This window comes from Siniperca chuatsi, linkage group LG3 (assembly GCF_020085105.1).
Source record: "Siniperca chuatsi isolate FFG_IHB_CAS linkage group LG3, ASM2008510v1, whole genome shotgun sequence".
Taxonomy (NCBI): domain Eukaryota; kingdom Metazoa; phylum Chordata; class Actinopteri; order Centrarchiformes; family Sinipercidae; genus Siniperca; species Siniperca chuatsi.
Window position 1 is genome coordinate 6,181,958 of NC_058044.1, and position 22,555 is coordinate 6,204,512.

The following is a 22,555-nucleotide window of genomic DNA, read 5'->3' on the forward strand; positions in this document are numbered from 1 at the left end:
ATAATAATAATAATGAATGAGAAGTGTATTTAAAAGTATTTATCTTCAAGAGCTAGAAAAACAGCCCCACTTCAGGTATGCCTCTTTTTACTCCTGCCATCCCTGAGATCCGCAAATGTGTGAGTTGACCTGTTTTCTTTGCCTTGAGCTGAGACTCCCAGGCTAACACTGCGTATACCAGGCTGTGTACTGCTCTGCTTCTCCAGTGTACAGCAACTGATGGCAGCAACTTCCAACAAGAAAAAACACTAAAGCATGCAAAATATAAACATTTTATTAATTGACTTGTTAATTACTATTAATAAGTAAAATGTATCAGACATTAACTGAAACAGCAGTGACTTTTAAACACGAATAAGGCTGAGAGCAACAATTTTCACTTGGCAAAATTCATTGTTTTGATATAAGAATACTTAATATCTTCTCTACTTCCCTTGAGTTCCACTCTCTCAGGCCTCAGCGTTGTAAACAGAAAAGTCAGAGGCCAAGGTCACGTGCAGTTCCCATGGAAACTGATTGACAGGTCTCTTGACTTTTCCCTGCTGACCTCTGCTCTCCTTGATCATCAGCTGGACGTCCTCGTCGTCGAGGATACGGATGAGGTCGCCCTCGGGGTCGCGGTAGTTCAGGGCGATGTCATCCTCCTTGAAGACATTCCTGAAGAGAGACAAGGACAGAGAGAGAATGACATCAGATATTTTAACCCCGATTTCATGTTTCCATTTTTACTTTTAATCATTTGAGAAAAATCCATCACAGCAGTCAGACTCAGGTTTAAACCAAATAAATCAATTAGAATCACGTCTTTTTAGCTTCTTGTTATGCTAGATACAGAAAAGCATCAATTAATCTATGTATTAATTTACCAATATTTCTTTGTTTCTATTCCTATTTTATTTTGTCTTACTTTTATTTCTTTTATAAGGATTTGTATTTTATTATTATCATTATTTTATTATTATTGTGTAGGGGTACATATTCAGAATAAACATGCTTTAATATGACGGTGTAGTCCCTCATTCGTACAGGAGTGTTCTATCGTAGAAAAGGTTTCAGTCGTAGTCATCTGGACACTGTTTTCAGAATCAAGACGTTTCGGCTCCCATCCGGAAGTCATTCTCAATTGTGAAAAAATTGGACGGGAACAGTTCCCGTCCAACAGTGTCCAGATGACTACGACTGAAACCTTTTCTACCATGCTTTAATATGTTCATTTTATATTAAGTGGTTACTTTGTTTAAAGCAATAAAGATATTTAATGACAGCATTATAAGAAAGCCCTAAACCATGCTTCCAGTAAAGGAAATGACTGCCCCCACAAGGCCTTTGTTAATATATGATATATTACAGTTTAGTTATATTTTTGTTGTGAGAAACAGCACCAAGAAAACATGTGCTGGAACAAAGGGATTGGGTAATAAGTGCATATATGAAGTTTGACAACTGCACCACCTTCTCTATATTCACATTTTTTTTTTTTTTTTGCATGAACAGACAGTAATGTTTGTGTCCAGGAATTAAAAGGAGAGACATAGAGAAAAAAATATGCAGAAATAGAGACACACAGTTACAGTTTATCAGGTTTTCTACAGGATTCCTGGAGGCACAACATGGTGAAGTATTACATCTGATGAAGGTCATGCAAAGAAATAGTCAAAGTCACTTCTTGCCACCAGCAATAAAAGGACAAGTGACATTTTCTCTTTAGAGGACATGGATTTCCAATCTGAGTCCTGTAGAAACATATTTTAGTAGTATTTTGGTCACAATGTGTATAATATTCAGTTTGTCAAATATTTGATGGTGGTGAGGGTAGTATCAGCAGCATTGTTGAAGGTTCTCTCTGCTTGTATCAGCTGATACAACACTGACAGTGAGTGTGATGAAATGCCACACTATTATTAAGTGTTTTAAATGTGTTAACATGCGTTAAAACATGTTAATAATACTCTTGCAAACTTAAAATCATAGAAGAAACAAAATCAGTAATAATCACAAGTTAATGTGATGTGATACTATGTGACAGCTTATTAAATTCATTGGTTTTATTCAATTTTAGACTAAATTATATTTGAGGCAAGTTATTATATTTATTTATTTCATTATCTAGTAGTTTAGCAACATTTTCAGTTGCTACACACCTTCCTCACTATTTCTTTGATTCTTCCTTTTCCTGTTTTACACGACGCAATCCTCTCTCTTCTTTTTTCCTACTTACTATCTCCTCATACCTCCACCACCACCACCATCTCCTCCCCCGTTCTCTTCATTCTCCCCCTCCCTTTATCAAGTGCTAAGCCATATTAAAACTCAAGACCAGGGTCTCATCCATCCTACTCCAGGGCACAATAGGCCTGAACACAGAAAAACAATAATGAGCAGATAAGAGGAAGAAATGAACTGATTATGAATGGGGAGGGCTAATCACCATAGCGCTCACCTATCTAAATTAACCAGATAATGAGAGATAGAGGGAGAGGGAGAATGAAAGAGAAAAAGACAGAGTAGAACACATATGTTAGTGTAATGGGCATATGCATCCGGTGATGGTGGCATTGTGGGAGGGGGGGTGGGGGAGTCGGAGGTCCTGCAGGAATTTATTTGACGAGTGGTGATGATTGGCAACTGGCAATTTGCAGGTTTGCAGTGCACAGCGGCTAAATTGGCTGCAGACAAGTGAATTAATGGACTTTTACTCATCCTTGTTTGTTCTGGAATTAAAACACAAAAAATACTGAGGGAGTGAAATGCTGAACGGGTGGTGACAACGGTCATCAGTACATCTCCAGGACGAACACCAGATATGGAAATCTGCTCTGCGGTGCAAAGATTGAAGAACAAAATGCTTAAATTTGTAATTTAAATCACCATCTCTCAATGTCTAATTTATAAAAATGACTTCCATGAAACATGTTAAACACTCCACTAATGCTTTACAAAGCTTAGGTCAAAGATTGCCAGTCAACAATTTGTGCTTTTTTCATTGATGTAATTCTGTGACACAAAGAACAAGAAGTAGGAAACTGGGAAAAGGCTTCCATAAGATTGTTAATGTGATTATGATGTGAGAATTTGAAGGTTTTCATGACAAAAATAGTGTAAGTGTCCCATTCTTCACTGCCTTCATCAGATATGTCAGTTTTATGTTCCATTATCACATTTTTTGGAAGGTGTTGTAATGCACTCACAGGTGTGAGGTTGCATACAATAATTTTCCCCTCCACAACCAAACAACAGTCAGCTTTTAACACCCACAAAATTGATCCTCACACACCGTTTCCCACATGGGTGTAAATGAAATAAAAACATGACATAAAACACACACTTTTAATTGTCCATCAAATCCTTTGTTTCTCCCTAAAAACGGCTCCAGCGCTACTTAAAAAAAAAGTGATAGCGAGTTACAGAAAGGTCTAGATTTTGGTATACACTTACCTCATACGAGACAGTAGGTCTTTGTACCTCGGCTGGATAGTGAGATTCTCTTGTACACACACATCTCTGTAAGAAGGAACACACGGTCATCTACTTAAAGCAGATTTACTAAATTTAGACCGGCCTGAAAGATTCACTCCTAAAGGTGTAATTACCAGATATGTAGCAATAAATTCAACAACTACACTCAATACAATGTTTACTGTTCTAAAATATCTAAATCTAAAAATATCTGAATGAAGGCAATTAAGATTGAAAAAAATCCCTCCATAAAGTAGAATTGCTTTGTGCACAGCATTCACAGTAACATCTCACAGTTGCATTTGTTATTTTATTAACATGAGCTATTGAAGAATATGAATACCCCCTGGTGTGGAGTGATTCACTTTTGATTTTGTTGACTTAAAACATTCCTTTTATTTCTGAGGGAAAACAAAAAAGCATTCAGACTGTAATAGATTTCTACAAATTGCAATCTAAACTTTTAAAGGCCTGTTAGCGCTAGTTTGGATAAAACTGTACAGTTGATCATATTATGACATATATGATTTATTATTTATTCACTGATCTACTGTATACTATTTTTTTGAGTAGCATAAAGGGAACTACAAAACAAAATCTCATAATACAACCCTGTGTTGTAAAATGATCAATAAATCTATCTTGAATCTTGTGTCTTGTATATTAAACCTGAAGTCTGGGGTGTTGAGTTACCCTTAACTTACTTTTCCCCACAATTTGTTCTGTAACTTATGACATCTACACAGTAGAAAGTTCAATTGGGGTCAGTATAAGTATGGTGACCCAAAACCAAATCGTTCATCTTCTGACTGTCACATTCAACTTATCAAAAGATTCAGAGTCATTTTATCTGAAGCTGACACTCAAAACACTTTTCACCTCCTCAAAATGTAATGTCACATTTCTGCATTACAAATGTTTTCTTTTATTTTTCCTTTGACACATTTTATGACAGAATCAGAACTATCTAACAACAGACATCCTGCTAACTTGTCAATATAATAATATTAATATCAAATTATTAATTACTCTCATATGCACATACTCAGCCACCCTCCTAAACAGACCTGGTGTCGACCCCAGAGGGGGTGAGCATGAAGCAGCGCAGGCAGCTGTAGGTGTTGCCTTCACCCTCGCCTTCTGTGTCACTCTCTGGGAGGGGCTTAATGATTTTCACAAAGGATTGTGGGAAAATACCTGTTTGATTGTTCACTGTGCCCTGAAAAGAAGACAGTAGGACAGAAGACGTAAGATAAGTGAAGAAGGATAAAGAGGTGATGAGAAATAGCATATGGGTATCACGCCAGAGGATGGAGTGATAAGGGACTGATGGGAGATGAGATGGGTTGATGATTTAAAGAAGAGAACAACAAGAAAGCAGCATGCACATGCATCTAGAGAGAAGTTTTCCAGACTAATTAGCCTGTTCATAATATCCTGCTGATGTTACAAGCACTCAACACAACCATTCAGCCTTTTTACTACACCCCTGCTGTCTGGGTTTGTGTGTGTATCTGCATAAACACTCAGCTGCACGAGGCAGCCAGTTTTATGTAAAAATATCCATGCGATCAGGCAACAGTAAATTAAACTTATATACCCTTACACCCCCCCATTTATAGTGACAACCTGACTGATAGATATAGAAATGACAAACTAACCATCTATGCGAACTGAAGCTGCAGCAGAGGGGTTCCTTGTACGACAAGTTGACCTACGCAGAGTTCATCATTTTAATGGTCCGGTCTTGGGTTTTGGCCTCATAGGCTGCTCATCAAATAGAAAGTATCTCTCTCATGTTTTCTCTGGGAACCCTGAAACTCTTCAGGTTTCTCTCCACTGGAAACATTTACCTTGATGCACCAGTCTGCCAGTTGGAGTTGTCACGTTTTCCTCCCACAGCCGCTCTGTCCACTGACTAAATCAAAGGCACTCAGTCAACTTTTCACAAGTTGTAAGTGTTGCATTAACCTCACCCACCCCAAAAAACAAAACGCTTACTACTAGCATGGATGCAAAGTTGCCAAAAAAGAACAACAAGATAGTGTTTTGCAGTGTTGTATAAGGTTATCATTAAGGTTATCTTTTCCGTTACGATTTTAGGATCTCTCTAGGATAAGTGCATTGCCCTCCTCCTCCATGTTGATTCTCACTCTCTCTCTCTCCCACCACATCAGCTTCCACCTCCTCCCTCGCTCCCACTCTCCCACTCCTGGCTTCTCGCTCACAATCTATCTCAACACCTTACACATTTTTATTCAACACGTTTCCAGACCTTTCTTTTAGTACTTTGTGACAAAGCAGAATTTCTATGACAACTCTCCGGCACCAATGTTCCAGTGTTGCATTTTTATGTTGAGCAGCTAATTAAAATGTCCCACATCCCGTTTTTGGACGATGACGACTTACATGTGACACTTGCAGTGTGTAATCAGGACATTTTGTTCATTAAGTAATTGTTCCTCTTATGGAAACTGGAGCAGGGCACCTCCAATCACATCGGTGGAGATACTTTCTGGTCACTGTACTCGGCTGCTGCCATGTGGGGATGACATGATTTTTATTTATTTTTTTAGTTTTATTATATTCTTTAATTAAGTGTTTGACTGCTGCAATTAGTGAAGGGACTGTTTTGTGTATTTCCTTTGCATATTTAAAAAAATTGGCAAGGTAAAGATACTCAATAAAAAGACACAAGGAAAAATATCATTAAATAAAGCAAAATGGAAATATACACTCCATGGCCCAAAGTATGTGGACACCCACATGAAGTATGCAGATATGTCAAGATCACACCCATATGAGATTTTTGAAAATGTAATCCCAAAACAACTGACATTCATCTGCTGCTACAACAGCCTCCACTCTTCTGGGAAGGCTTTCTCTAAGATTTTGGGCCCTGGCTGCAGGAATCTGCTCAGCATTAGTAAGGTCGGTCACTGATGTTGAATGATCAGGCCTGGCTCACAAGTGATATTCCAGTTCATCCCATAGGAATTGTATGGAGTTGAAGTCAGGTCTCTGCGCAGACCAAGGGTGGTCCGTGTGGTCTATTGTGAATAACAACATTAACAACATTTTATGTCATGCAGACCCTCGTGGCCACGTGGATGCAGAAACTATAAATTGTACCTAAGATATCTTGGTCAATATACTTTTGGCCATATTTTGGAAGCGATGGAGAGGAGCAACTAAATAGCAAGGTAGCAACTAAATCTCCCCTATTCTCCTCTTTCTCTTTTCATTCAGTATTAATCTATCCCCTCACTTTTCATCTTTCTGTTTCCCTCCATCTCTCTCTCATCTCTGCATCTCTCCTCTCCCTGTTGTCCCTCATCCCTTTTTCCTCTGTTTCTCTCCCTCCTTCCCTCCCTCTTTCTTTGTCTCCCTCTCTCCTTCCCTATAATTTTCTCCATCTCTTGCCATTACCCTGTCTCTTCCTCCATTACTATCTTGTTTCCTCTTCTGTTCTCTTCTTCCTCCCCTCCATCGTCCTGATCAAGATGCCTCCTTCTCTTTCCATTTTTTCTCTCTTTTTCTCTCTTCTTGGCTAATGTCTCCTCTCCCCCTCCACCTCTTCTATATCTTTCCCATCCCTCCCTCTCACTCTCATTCGTTTTTCACTGCCTTCTACTCTCCCACTCTTTCCCTTCCTTTCTCCTTTCCTCCCTCCCTCTCTCTTTCTCTCCCCCTCCCTCTTCTTCTCTCTCTCTCTCTCTACGTTCTTACCTCCAGCCAGTCTGCATTGACTCGTTGCAGCAGGAAGATCACCTCTCCCCTCTTCAGGTTCAACTCCGCCTTGCTGTTGCCGCGAAAGTCAAATATCACCTGGGACACACACACAGACACAGACACACACACACACACGTCAGTGAAAGGAGAGAGGAACGAGAAAGGAGAGAGACGGACACACTCAACACAAAGAGAGAAGAGACGGTGAGAGCAGACAGGTAAGAGCACACTTTTTGCTGATGGAGAACAACGTGTGAGTGAATAAGTGAGAGAAAGAGAGAGGCAGAAGAGATGCTATATCTTTTTTCAGTTTTGATGAAGTTAAGATTTGTGAGCAAATTAGAGAACTTATACACAAAAGGAGTGAAGTTTGGAGCGTAAGAAGACCCGTGTGTGTGTGTGCGCGTGTGCATGCATGAGTGGGTTATTGTGAGAGAGACACAAAGAGTGAAGGGATGCGAGAGAAGACAAGAATGAATTTATCGACTTGAAAAAGTAAAGATTTGTGAGGAAGAGAGAATTGATATAAAAAAGAGTGAACCCGTGAGACGTGTTTGAGAGCGAGTCAGAGAGTGAAAGAAAGTGGGGGAATGAGAAATAAGGGATGTAAGAGAAGGATCATTTCATGTGTTCAGTTATGCAGCTGTTCTGTCTGTGTTTGTGTGGAACTGATAACGTATTTACTAGCAATATGCATTAGTATTTAACAGTATTGGTAAAACCACGTAAGTTGTTTGAAAGTGTGTGTGTGTTAAACTAATGATTATTTTCATTATCAATAAATGTAGACTATTTTATGAAAAATAGTGACAAATCACATCACAATTACCCAGAGTGTCGTCCTCAATGTCTTGTTTTGCCCAAGTCCAAAACCCAAAAATGTTAAATTAACAACAATAATATACAACAATATAAAACAGAGAAAAGCCGCAAATCCTCACATTTGAGAAGCTGTTAAGTGATTGATCAGTTATCTAAATTGTCGATCACTCTCGATTAACTGAGTGACATCAGTGTGTCTTGAATAAAAACCTGCCAGGGATTAATTTGCATTTAAACTAGAACTCAGTACAGTCATTACCGATGCTTTAAACCTATTCCTGTCCTTTTGCAAAGAGACTCCTCGAACAGACAGATGATAAAGTAGTCTATTATACACACACACACACACACACACACACACACACACACACACACAAAAGCCTTTGCAAATGCACAACCATACATACACACAAGCTAAAATAATCTTTTCACTGTAACAGTATTTGTACTGTGTAATGACAATAAACTGAATCTCATGTGCACATGTAGAACCAAAAGCAAATATATGTACACACTCTTGCCAGTATTAATGTGCACACACAAGTAAGCAGCTTCGCATATGCACAAGTTGTGTTATCAATATCAACTGAAACATAGAGAGAAAAAAGAGAGAAAGTAAGGAATTATATTTGACTAAGAAATTGGGGAGAGAATTACAGCCACAGTAGGAGAGCAATCAATAGAGACGGAGAGTTGGAGAATCGGGAGAGGTGGAGCGAGACCAAAAAAAGGAACAAGGAGCGGTTAAAGCAGTGGGAGGGAGGTGAAGAAAAGGAGGAGGAGGAGGAGGTAGTAGAGGAGGAGGAGGAGGAGGAGGAGATAAGAAAAGTGAAAGTTAAACAGAGGTACAGGGCTGCAGAGGGCTGATCAATTTACTCGGTGTGATTATAAGGGGTGGAAATTAGCACCCGCCAACCACCAACTGCAGGTGATTTTGTGTAGTGGCGGGTGAATTTGCTCAACCTACCAGCCATGGTGGTGGGTAAATAAAATTAATATTTGTAACATTCCACAACGCAGATTGAATCGCCAGTCTGCTTGTTTCACTCGGACACTTTAACAAGGAAACACAGAAAAACAATGTGGCGTTTCATCACAGAGAGCAGTGCTGCCGGAGCGCACCGGAATGATCCACTTTTTTAGTGAGGAAACTGAATATTCACAGTTTGCATAATCCGGTTGAAATTCATATACAATTTTTTAAGCACTTGAAGATCCAATCGTCACTCAAGCGTATGTCAAGCAAGAGAGCCAATTAAAACAAATGAAATGGTCAAAGTTGTCATATTGACATTTAAGGTGTGTTGACTGATTCACGCTCATGCATTGAGTAACATTCAAAAAAACATTCCACCTTAAAAGTTGCCAATAGCTGCCGGTAGCCGTTGAGCGGTAGTCTACAGTTAGCTAACGTTAACTAGTAAAGATGAAAAGGCGGCAAATCATCCTTTTATTCATCATTCACTTTTCTCATGGTTTCTTGATTTGTGATGCATTTGCAAAGAAACATTACAAAGCCAGCTTGTGTGCTGCATCCACAATGCCTGCAGGAAATGAAAGCTTGCCTAGCTACGTTTTTATAGCTTAGCCTAGCATTAGATGAGCTTGATCTCTGCATGCACTGCCACCTTTCCTCAGAATGGATATTTCGAATGCGGCTTAATTTGCTCATCACAAGTAAGTAAATGAAATAATTCAAAACACAAACTACTTGTGTTCATTCGCCTATAAATTATTGCTTAATGCCAAGCTAATTACAACCTACCACATCCATGGTATCCCCTAGCACTGCTAGATGTTTGGCTGACTGCTGTGTAATATTCTCAACATAATGAAATTATTCATAAAGTCAGTCTAACATTTGATGTGTGTTAAGTTATCGTTGATTAATGTATGTAAACTTGCCACCACAGGAACAGTGGTTACATAACCTTCGAAACAAGCCACAACTTAACCGTGCACATGCATCATATGTGCACTCTGGTGCTAAACAAATAACACTACACCTACTATGTGTGTGTATGAGTGAGACAGAGAGACAGAGAGAGAGAGAGAGAGAGAGAGAGAGAGAGAGAGAGAGAGAGAATGTCAGTATTTTCCTTAAGAGTTTGAATATTTACCTTACAAAATAAAATAGCCTTTTGTTTGAATATAGTAGATCTTGTTTTATTATTTTTCATATGCAGTTACACACTGCCGGTTAAAACAAGAAAGTGGATGGTAAAAATTTTTAGTGGCTGGTAGATTTTGGAATTCACCAGCCACAGTGATAGGTGGACAAGTTATACAGTTATAATGCTTAAAGCTGGACAAATCAATGTTTTCATATTAACAATAGGTCAAATGACCATGTGTAATGTGAAAAGTGTGGCTTGTAGCAGTGAACGGCCCGCGACTTTACTGTTTTGGTTCAGTCTTATCATTCTCATCAACACTGTTTCCACCTACAGCAGGTAGCACCACGGTTTTCATCAAAAAAGCCCCGATAAACGTATTGTACACTACCTACAGAGCACCAAACAATGAAAAACAAAGTTAATGACTACTTAGCAAACATAGTGGAGCAGTGAGCAGCTCAGATATTCCCCCCAGGAGTTGGCTGAGACCAACACAGAGCTAAAAGGAGAGTGAATATTGGACTTACATTCGCCAGGTAGGCACAAACACCACTAAGAATTTCTCCATGTCTGCTGGATGTGTAAATAGACTACTGTTTGCTGACATGTTGGCTATAACAAGTTTATAACGTGATAATATGTCAGAGCTGTGTTTATTGCTAGTTGCGCTGCCCCTAGTGACCCCCCCAAAAAAAATGAATGCATGTTTAAGTTTTGATTTAGTTCTAAAGTGGTAACAGAAAGTGTGCTTGAATAACTTGTATCAACCACTGGGGACAGCTACTCAGAAATGTCAGAAATGCAACAGAAGAAGAGCAACTCAGGTATCCGTTTACAACAGACAAATCATGGGCTGAGAGGATTCAACGTCATGCAAACAAAAACGACAGTGGACAACAGCTACAGTTCCTCTTCAGGATATTAGCCTTCTGTCGCATCAAATCAAGTGCCTGTATGCATCTTTTCCCTTGTGCGTGGGTACGCGATTTGAATCCTGCGCAAGAAAAGCAGACTCAAGCATTAACAATTTAAACTATTGTATCATGAGACAATTACTGAATGGAAATATATTGAATGGCATGGCTGAATAAAATGCTATTGGGAAATAGTTAGACAAGGAAGTATATGTTCAAGTGTGTATGTGTCTGTGTGCGAATTAATAACTGCATGTGCAAGAGCGCGTAATGCATTATTCCAGAATTATTATTCCTGTTGCATTGACCCACCACTGGCTGTAATTTATACATGATGTGAAAATGTGTTAGAGGCAATAAGCTACTATCTCCAACACAAACACCAAATATGATGTGACAAAGCAATTCCCCCTCTCTCTATACCTCCTTTCATCTCTCTCTCTCTTTCCATCTCCTCACCATCATTGTTCCACCTCTTCATCAGTTTACTTTTACTTGTCGTTTTCTCCATGTCTATTTCAGTCTGTTTTTTTCATCCAATTTGTTCTTTTTTTCCTCTCTGTCTTCCTCTGTGTCTCTACTAACGGTTTAGCCAACAAATCAAGTGATTGATTTGAGGAGTGAACTATAACAACTCAGTGCTGTGGGCGATACAGCAGTCGATACAGTCACTTACTGTAGTGTATGCCTGTGAGTTTTATTTAAACAGTGTTTTAGTCAAATACTATTTGTCAGCATCTGGCTAGCAAAAATAACTTCAATTGAAAATAAGTAAAATGTTAAAAAGAAAAAAAATCAAAACGAGGAATTCTGTAACAGTGACAAATTTAACAATTATAGACAGACGATAGACAGCAGACAAAGATTCACTAACATCCACAACAGCCAACTCAAATGAAGTCCATCATAAAACACTGTTAGCTGATTTCTGATGGTGGCAAGGGTGTTGTATTTTGTCTTGTTTTGCCCTAATCAATCAGTAGCAAGTGACGTATCCATCCCGCCAACGTCATTTTCAGTCGACACGGAAGCTTTGGTAGTAGTTGCTACATGTAGGAGAGTCTAAATTGACGTTATTAATGATGGTCAAAGAAACATGCAGTTAAGAGTAGTTAATTCTGTACGTTGACTTACAACAACGTGTACAGCTGCATCGATTCCCACTTTTCTCTTCTTTTTTTCATGGACGTAGCTAGGTAGGTAACTGGCTAGCTACTGTATGTAGGAAAATGATGTCTCAATTTTAATACCGCCTGCAAAGCTGATTGGTGGACTGTTTTATCAGCTGGGGTAACAGCCGGACCAATTTGATTTCATTAAAGGCCCTGCACAACCCCACAGATGTTTTTAGTTATTTGCTGTGAATTACATGAGGTCACCTAATTGCTTCAACTAATAAGAATGTTAAAGTTGTAGTTAGTTCCATCCTAACAGGTACAACAAAGCTAACAGTAGGATAAGGGAGATGTCAATCAAAACAGTCAGTCCACACCTGTACAGACATGAGAACAGGTGTTATCAGTGAAAATATGTGAAATCACCTGTGTGGGTGTACCATAGGTGTGCAGAGTCTTTAAAACTCAAAGATGTGGGCAGCAATTCAGAACCAGGCTATTACAATCTGGCTAGATGTCGAGATCTGTTGCTCCAACTAAAGTGTTTGACGGACAAACAAAGCAATTCTTATGCACTAGGCACCACCCTATGAATCAAAGAGAAAGAGCTTGATTCTGTGATTCACCATTTTGCAATGTTACTCAATAATCATGCAGGATGAAATCTATCATAAAAGAAGCAGAGACACCCTACCCACAGCAGTATCAATAGAGCAGAATGCAATGCAGCCACAGCTTGCGTCCTTACAAAGCTGTCTTCGGTAATGTGTGAAATACAATGGCCTCCTCAATGACATTTTTGTAATTTGACCAGCCATGCAAAGCAAACAATAAGATCGTTCTGTCTCCTCTCACTATAAAAACTGTAGTTTATCCAGAGCAGGTATTTTGTGTTGGTGTACCTCCTGTCCCCAGTAAAGGGCCGGCCTCTAAATGCAGCCACACAACCCATGGGTTCAGCCAGCCATGGGAGCAATCATCCAGTTCAATTAGACTCGCGCCGACCCTGCCTTAATGAGCTTGTTAAACCCTCAGCTCGTTAGTCTGGCAATAGGGAGGTGGAGATGAGAATTTAGTTTTTTTTCTCTCCCTGACGCTTAATTTAAGTGTATTTTTTTAAGTAGATGGCCCACTTCCTAGAAGGCCTGGAGTAAAAGATCATAGGAGGATATTTGCATATAAGAATGAGCACAGGTTGTAGAGGTTGTGTGTCTATATCTGTGCAAGTCACTTCTGTTTCTCAGCTGTCACACAGAGAAACTACAGTATGCATTTGGGCATTAGCAAATCCCATCAGAAATATTTAATGTCTACGTATTTGATTTCAAAACCTGCCTTCAAATTGTGGACATTTTGCATGCATGTTAGCTAGATGAAAACATCAGTGGGTACCCTAAACATTAGATTATGATGATCCAACCACAACCTGAGTATTGCAATTAAAGGTCCAGTATGTAACATTTAGGAGGAGCTATTGGCAGAAATGGAATATAATATTTATAAGTATGTTTTCATTAGTGTATAATGGTTTTGGATTTTTGTCCTATTTTATTGTGAAGTGTTCTTTTCTCCTTGTGTGTCTTTTTTACTGCCTGTCTTTGTTTGCTTTTCCCTCCAGTTTTGATTGTTTGCCCCACCCTAATTAGTTGCACCTGTGTCTTGTTGTCTCCCCTACCTAGTGTATTTAGTCTGAGTTTTTCCTTTGTTCAGTGTCAGTTTGTCATTTGTACCTCATGTCAAGCATCCAGCCTTGTTCTGGTGTTTTTGTTCTTTGTTTTTCCTGGACCTTCCCTGTGGATTGGACTTTTAAGAAGATAATAAGAATTCTTGTGTTTTCATTACCTTAGAATAAGCCCTTTATATCTACAGAGGGAGTTGGTCCCTTTCCACGGAGGTTGCCATGTTGCACTGCCATGTTTCTACAGTAGCCCAGAATGGACAAACCAAACACTGGCTCTAGATAGTTGTTTCACATTTTTTGCAAGTTTCGCGGCCACTGTAGTTTCTCCTACACGCATGGAAGGGGAGGGTGAGGCAAACAGTATTCAAATGGCTGCAATCTGCAATTTCACTGCTAGATGCCACTAAATCCTACACAATGGTGGTAGCAGTTAAACACCAATGTTTTTTTTTCCCACATCTTTAGCAACTTTAATGCAAAATTTTTTTGCCACTAGGGAGCAGAAGAAAGAAGCCCTAAAACATTATCGGACACATTATCAGCTCATAAAGTGTTGGCAACCAATTGCATTTTTAGACATTCAGCAAATGTGTAATAAGATTAACATTTATAAAAAGTCATATTTCTGGTGACCTGATGGTGACTGTAAGGCCAACATTTATTCTTCTTTTGGCTCTGGTTTGGTCCCCACAACTCCTGAGAAAAAAATATCTGGGTCCTTAGCTGCTAAATGGTCCACAATGTTCATCAGCTACTCTCTATATTTGTCTGTCTGCTGTGTAATGCCTAGCAGGCAGGGTGCAGTGGGTTTTCCAAAACTATGCTGCTGAAGACTGCTTCCTGCTGCTGCTGGAATAGGAGGCTATTGGGAGTGATGAGAGTGCACCAAACAGTTAATTTGCTGTGAGACCAAAACAGTGTGCTACAACAGGCTAAAAAGCTCATTAGAACTGCAGAGTAAAGGTATAATTATCTGCAGTTTTACCACTGTGTCTCACCTTTTACATTAGACACAGTCATTTGATTTATTGTTAACATAAATAAGTAGTTGACCCTCTGTAAAGACCCACTTAACCTGCTGACATATCAATGTATCATCTTAACTTTTATATTTAAACTATGTGCATATAAACATACCTCCTGAGGTAAACTGATCTCAAATATTCTTCTAATCTCCAGTATCAAACCTGCTAAATCTATAGTTATTTCATCACAGTGGTGCACATCCACATTCACCAATGAACCTTCTTCTGCACAATTTCAGTTCATAATGCAGGTAAAAGTGAACCATCTGAGTTGTATGGTCATATTTCTTCCTGGTGAGGACTAAGCGTATACCTGCATATCAGCTTTTTTGGCTCGGGTAGGTCTATATCTAAAATAGGATCTAAATTCTGCTCTAATGGCTATCTGCAAAAGAAGAAGGGCTGAGCCATGGTTGATTAAGACCTGTTTGATTTTCAATTTTCAGATTTTATGGGCTTTTGTCTTGCATTTTTGCACTCCATCTTCTTGCCTCTCTAACATACTGTCTGCCTCTTTTCTTTATCTATCCCTGCTTCTTTGTCTCTCACTCCCCTATTTTGCCACATCAGACAAACCAACCCTCCACCTTGTGCATCGTATAAAATCATGCTAACCGAGAGTCCCATTAACCTTGTTTGAAGCTCGTAGTGCCACAGCCAACAACAATTATTCATCACGCTGTTTGGGGCTAAGCCTGAGCTAATACTAAGTGGAGTGGAATGAAGTGTTGTAGCGTAAACGCTAATGCTTGCACCAGCTCTTCTGTGACAAATACCTGCACTCTTCTCTTATCCATCAGGCTCAGACCAGCCATTGATCATTGTTTGGAAGGAGTTTAACAGCCACTTCCCTGCACTGAAAAAACACACAGCAGGACACACACAAACACACAGAGAAGCACACATTTTTCTCAGAGAGAAGAGTGAGGGCTAAAATAAATGTTGAGTAGGCTGGCTGCTTCGTGAGTAGAGTACACCAATGTTTTACTTCTGTGTGGGAGAAAGGGGAGGCAGAGAGAGAGAAGAGAGTAAAATGGAGTTGTTGCTCTTAGTTTGGCAATAAAACACCACTGGAGTGTGCAGAGAGATACAGTGTGTATGTGTGTTTGAAAGAGCTGTACCCTTTTCTGGGTAGTGCAAGGTTAGGAAAAGTTAAATGCTTTTGCGAGGGGATAAAGAACACAGAGTTCAAGAGCTGCAGAAACACACACACCTGCAGACAAGTACTCACATTATAGGCTGTTTACAGTGTAGACATAGCCACTTACACAGTTGAGCAAAGGTGCATCAAACACACAAACACTCACACTGCAAGAAAATCTCCATCTTATCTGTCTATAGACGAATCCTAAAAACTTTATTTTCCTTGAACACAGCACAGATTAACCTGCTGATTATTATCTCTGCCAGGCGTAAGCGGGATTTGGTCGTGTGTGTGTGTGCATGTGTGTATCTATCAGCAGCTAATCTCGCATACTACTGGACCCATCAGCCTAATATTTTTTGTGCACATTTATGACTGTATGCTCAAGGACCTCTCGTGGTTGTGGTGATTCACAATTTTTGAAAAACCGATTTCATTGACTGCTCTGTTTTATACTGTTTATACTTTTATAGTGCTGACTCACTCATCTTAACTGGCCAGTAGGGGCCGCACGTGATCAACAACCGCTTCAGTTTGGAAACTTGTTTCGCTAGGGACAATGTACAAGGCGGTCATGTTAGTGTTGGCGGATTCTTTCGTTGGCATTTTCACTTTGAAATTGACATTTTACATCGCTGGTGTTTTAAAATTGTCCGATGTTTGTCTCCATATGGCCTGTCTACTGTACTCTGGTTACACCTTGATAATGTAACCTGCATATTATCTCCCTTTCATAACACTATTCTCATGCACATACACACTGGATACATAGACTGCCCTGCACTCCCTGTCCCCCAGACAAACCACATTGCCCCCAGACTGACATGATATCATGGTGTATAAATAGCAAGCCACTCTTAAGGACATTAAGGACATTAAATTTGTCATTTAACGCTGTTAGAAATGGCGCATTTTATAAGTTTTGGACATGCAGGACACGACAGTCAGGTGACCTTTGTCAGGTGACCTTCATCGTCATGTTAACAATAGTCAGGTGACCTACGTCATTATAGTCAGGTGACCTTTCTCATCATGGTTACAATAATGAACCTGTGGTTAACGTTGTGAAAGTGGTCGCAGTTTGGTTAGGTTTAGGCACCAAAACTACTTGGTCAGATTTAGGAAAAGATCATGGTTTGGGTTCAAATAAGTACATTAGTTAGTTAAGTTGTAACTTAACTAACTAATGTACTAATGTACATACATCAGTTAAGTTACGTACATGAGTTAAAATAAGCCAGCGTTGACTTTTGGTTTCACAAGGGACACAAACAGCGGCCTTCTTGGTGAAAGTTCTGTGTTTGTTTAACTCTTCTAGTTTTCTTGATATCAATCAATTAATTGTTTGGTCAAGAAAACATGGGACAGCAGTGAAAAATGTCCCTCTCGGTTTCTCATGTCAAAGGTGACGTCGTCAAAGGCAGTCTAAAACCCAAAGATATTCACTTTACTATGAGAAAAGCAGCAAATTCTCACATTTCTGACCATTTTTGCCTCCAAAATGACTATACAATTAATCATTTATCAAAATAGTTCATTTTCTGACACTCACCTAAAGGATTAATCATTGCAGCTCCTCTAATATGTATATTTCAACCTGTCTCCAATAGAAACCTACTTGTTTTAACAATGTTTTAGAAATGAATATAAGAATAAGGAAGAATGCTGCATTAGAGTCAAGATTTTTGTATTGAAATAAGTTGATTTGCACACTTTTTCTTAAAACTTGTTTTAAAGCTACAATGTTTGTTTGCACATGGGCTAGACAGCAAAAAAAAAAAAATCTGACCTAAATAAGGGTTGATTCAGGTGAAGTATACGTATAAGGCCTTCTTGGTCACATACTGAGTATATGATATATATCTAATAAAAACATAACGATGTAACATTGTAGCTGTACTAAAAATGTATGGAATGTGTGGGAACCTTTCTCTAAAATTGTTTTAAGAAAATAATTTTCTTAATTTTAACTTTCTGAAAATTAAACTTTAAGTTCTGAATTACAGACAAAAATGATTTGATAAGAAGGAGAGTTTAACAGTGCCGGTACACACCCAAATAATACACTACATAATAATAATAATACTCCTACACAAACAATATTACACACAGTTACAACTAGGCACTATTGGTTTAAAAAAAAGGCATTTATGATGGCTGCAATTGAGCGTGTGCATGTGTGTGCTCTTGTACTTCTATCTTTCTGAGGACCAATTTGAGTTTTAGACCTTAAGACTGTAATTTTGGCTGCTCATCATTCTTCAAAGGGCTGTTTGAAGTTTTAGACTTTGTTTAGGATTAAGGTTAGATTTATGGACAGACTAAGGTCAGGGTAAGGGTTGTGGTTAGGCATTTAGTTGTTGTGGTTAAAATTAGTGTTAGGGGTTAGGTAATGCATTATGTCTATAGGGGTCCTCAAAGGAATAGAAGTAAAAATGTGTGTGCATGTGTGTTCAAAGGTCAGTCTGGAATTGTGCTGATTGTACAAAGAATAAAAGCCATTCTTTGCCTCCTTGGAGAATTTAATTGGCAAGTCATTACCACTTTAACCTCTGCCCTGACTGTATTCCCCTCCTGCACACCTGCATCTGAGCCACACCAGCTACACAACCTCACAGACACACATCTTTTAGGTAAAACGACCACAGAATATAGACACTGTTTCTCTATCCTTTTTTACGGCATCAGAGCAAAGGGCGTGAACAGAATAAAAATGAGAGGATGTGAAGTAGAAGAAGGGGAGGGGGAGAGAGGGATGAGAGATGGTTGCAACCTTGAAAAGAGACAGAGGGAGGAGAGAGGAAAAGGAAACAAGGACAAACTTAAGGGTTGTTTAAGGGGAAGGGTGGGGAAGGGAGGGAATAGGGAAGAGGAGAGGAAGAGAGCAGGGAGAGGGAGGTTAATGTGAAAGGAGAGATGGATACAGAAATTAAAAAAGGAAGTGAAGCGAGGCGGGAACTATTGATAAGGTCAACTGAGTCACAGGCAAGAGGGAGAAGAAAAAGTGTGACACAACATTTGACAAATGAAGTCATCCTTATTGCTTTGTCACATCAGTCGATATGTTTGTGTATGTTGATTCTTTTTTAGTGTGTGTTTTTATGAGTCTCACAACATAATGCGGTGCCATGGGCAGGACTGTGTAAAGTTATGTTTGTGTCTTTCATGAGAAGCAATCACGCCAAGGGTGCTGATCACATGGTATTTCTCGAAGTGATGTAGTGCATTCTGCGTGGTTGTTTGACTAAAAAGTTGTTACTCTGTGGGTGGCCATGGAGATTGTAACCAAAGCAACAACAACAAAAAAACTGTAACTACACATACCTCGGCCCTGGGGGAGGAAAAGAGGTCCATCTTTGGTTTGACTGTCTTCCTGAAAGACAAAGAGGGACAGAGATAATATAACATATATACTATATATTTATATATATAAAATCTGTCCAGACATTCATGTTCCCCAGAGGATAACTCCTGACTTTTTCTCTAGCACCATCATGTTGTTGACATTTTTGGTTCAGAGTGAAATGTTTTTCGACAACTGTTGGATGGATAAACAATTTGGTGCAGACATTCATGTTCCCCTTTAGGATGAATTGTAATAACGCTGGTGATCCTCTGAATTCATTTCTATTACTTTCTATCTATTTATCTAGCACCATCATCAGGTCAAAATTTGAATTTGTCCAATATTTTGATTTATGACCAAATACCTGCAAATCTTCAGTCTCAGCTGTACTTTGCATGCATTTAGCTCAAAGCACCGCCTGCGCATGGCAGTCGATTCTTGTTTGTGCAAAATAAGTGCAGTGGTGTCTGAGATACTACATTTAAGTTTAAGACTATTTAACTCTAATCAATGTTTTTTTTTCTCATGTCAGAACACAAAATGTACAAATGGACGAATTTCAGGTCAAACTTTTAAAACAATTTTGTAAAGAATAAGGAAAATGAAAATACAACCAAATATACTGCCAGTAGTTTAATGGAGCAAGGAAACTCTTGCCAAGGTTGAATTAGAACATCATGAAAAAGTATTGTATTCACTATAAAATATTGAAACAATGTGACCAAATCCATCTTGTTTCTAGGACAATGAGAATCAAATATGTGGAAACATTGGAAAGAGGAAATGTCACATTTCCTTGCAATGTTCCAACACACAAACCGATCATTTGTCTGTATAAATAAAGGCAGGTCAGGTGCAAGAGCAGAGGAAGTGATGAGAGTCTACCTTTGCATAATTTCCTGTTGAAAGAGTCCCCCCTTACCACATCTCCTGCTGGTGTAATCTGACCACAGGCAAATGGGCCAATCAGAAGCCTGAATAGCCATTATGAATGAGGAAGTAGACTGTAAAAAGGGTAATAAGTCTCTGTGGAGTTTTCACAATGCCAAATTTATGTATCCTTGCCTCCATTGCTTCCTCGCTACTTAACTGCATCTATGTATGATGTGAGGGAGAGATGCAGGGATAAGATGGGAGGAATCAAGGCAGCACTTATTTGCCAAATGGGACATCATAACTCAGGACAGCTTCGTTTTGAGTTAACATAAAATATTTATGACTTGTTGCACAGCTGTACCACCTGTCACTGGGCTAGAAGGTGATTGTTCTGTATTTTAGGTCCTGGTAAATGCTGTTTCTCTAGATGTGAGACGATGTCTCAGATCCGCTCATACACAACAAACTGCTAGTTATTAAGGACTGTTTGAGTAAAGATTGAAAAACAATACGGAATTTCGCTTAAATTGTGATACAAAATCTGCGTACTTGCTTCCATTCAATGCTTCCATTCAATTTCTTCTGTGTAACTGAATTTTCAGTCCAAATGACCTCCATCAATCAATATACAGACCTAACTGCACTCATCTACTGTAGATGGAAAGCTCTGTAATGAAAGTTGTCTGTAAAACTGTAAGTCAAGTTCTAGAGGCCTGACTGACAAGTCAGCAATGTATAGGGTATAGAGGCCTATATATATACATAAAGGAGTTAAATCCAATATCCAAGTACTATAGATTAGTATAATAAAATTACAGCAATTTATACTATAAGTCAGTGATCATCAGAGGCCACCATTACATGCGCATTATTGTAAATTCACCGTTACCATTTTATATTTCAGACAATATCATTGTAGCTAACATGTTAACAGATTTTTTTTTTTAAAAGGTTGCTAATACAAGGTTTATTTGTCTGGTTATGTGGTGTTTTATTAGTTTACTTGTTTGGTGGAATAAATTTGGCTGTGTTTTAGTCATTTTTGTTCATCCTCCTTCTGTTTCTACACATCTTACCGGGGAAAAACTGACACTAACATGTTAACACACTCAAGTTACCAGTTTAATTATTAATAGAAATCCAATAGTCTAACCATCTCAAGGTTTATGCTTTTGGGAAAAAGTCCACTCTCTCCCATCTTTTCCCCCTTTTTCAGGGTCTATCATGTTGTTGGAGGCCCTCCTTGATCTCATTTATCCTCTGCATTCAAACAAGACCTGAACATCGTCTGCTCCAACTACTTTAATTTAAAACATAATTTAATTCATTCATTTGTATTCATCTTAAAACGTCCAGTGGCACTAGATTGATACCTATTATGATAACTTAAGATAAAAGGAGGCAATTTCACATCTCAAAATGCCTCTGATATTTCACAGACTAAGGTCACATTTTGAGGGCCTCCGTTGCTTTTACCCTACAGGTTTTCTTATCCACAAAGAAATGTATGCAAATCAATTTAGGACACAAACAAGCCCTCAAATGCAAATTGCAGGTGCTTTAGCTTTAAACATGATTCACCACCTTTGCACCCTCGAACACTTGTATAATTGGAGTATTGTCTCCTCTGATCTGAAGCTTTGATAAAAATCAATCTGAGATTACAGTACTTCTTCATATTTTGTCACATCTGGCCTGGTGGTTAAGAGGAGGAGTGTGACACAGTGATGGACGGCAGCAATTGTATCAGGGGGGCCTTGCACCCCCCCTTGGCAGCACCCCTGCCAGTCACTCTTTTTGTGCTTGTTAGCATTGTGTGCAACAGGGCTTACACTTTGCGGGTAGGTGGACGGAGACGCCTGAGGGCTCGCGGTTCATGCTGGCTGTCCTGGTCCGTCTGGTAGAAAAACATCCTGAGAGCTTCTTCAAGCAACAACCATGTTGGCAGACCCAGCAACCTCTGGGAGAGAGGAGAGAGAGGGAGAATGAGGCAAGAGAGATAGAAAGGGGTTGGTTAACAAAAAAGGATGGAGGCAGTGTTTTGAGGTGGAAGATGGGGAAGACAGGTGGATATGGAGAAGAGATGGAAAAAGAGAGAAATTACGGTGACTGGTTAGAGAGGTCCACAAAGACAAGAGGGGTGTAAAGAGAGTGGGAATTTGATGGAAGAGGAGAAAGAGAAGTAGGGTGGTGGGAGATTTGAGTGAGAAGAGTGGAAGGAGTGGATGAAAGAGGAGATGAGGCGAGAAAGATTACAAGTGCAAGGGGAGTGAAGGCGAGAGAGTGAGAACCATGTAGGTTGCAGGAAAAAAGAGTAAAGCAGAAAA

At 39.2% G+C, this 22,555-nt stretch overlaps 2 protein-coding genes across 3 annotated transcripts in view; one reads left to right on the forward strand and one right to left on the reverse strand.

The window, feature by feature from the left end:
- Positions 1 to 258: 258 nt before the first annotated feature.
- The window catches only part of ncf4 (neutrophil cytosolic factor 4), a 32,666-nt gene continuing 10,369 nt past the window's right edge, over positions 259 to 22,555 (reverse strand). Inside the window, exons 5-10 of the mRNA XM_044187161.1 lie at positions 22,061 to 22,188; positions 19,331 to 19,379; positions 7,186 to 7,284; positions 4,524 to 4,675; positions 3,436 to 3,501; positions 259 to 657 (exon numbers count right to left, since the gene is read on the reverse strand). Of these exons, the coding sequence (XP_044043096.1) occupies positions 450 to 657; positions 3,436 to 3,501; positions 4,524 to 4,675; positions 7,186 to 7,284; positions 19,331 to 19,379; positions 22,061 to 22,188 (702 nt within the window). The 3' untranslated portion in view covers positions 259 to 449. The remainder of the gene's footprint in view (positions 658 to 3,435; positions 3,502 to 4,523; positions 4,676 to 7,185; positions 7,285 to 19,330; positions 19,380 to 22,060; positions 22,189 to 22,555) is intronic.
- pvalb7 (parvalbumin 7) overlaps positions 7,298 to 22,555 on the forward strand; it is a 42,261-nt gene continuing 27,003 nt past the window's right edge. The window contains exon 1 of one of the 2 annotated variants that reach the window (XM_044187175.1): positions 7,298 to 7,406. The gene's annotated coding sequence lies outside the window, so the exon portion shown is untranslated. The remainder of the gene's footprint in view (positions 7,407 to 22,555) is intronic. The other variant, XM_044187180.1, reaches the window with a different exon arrangement.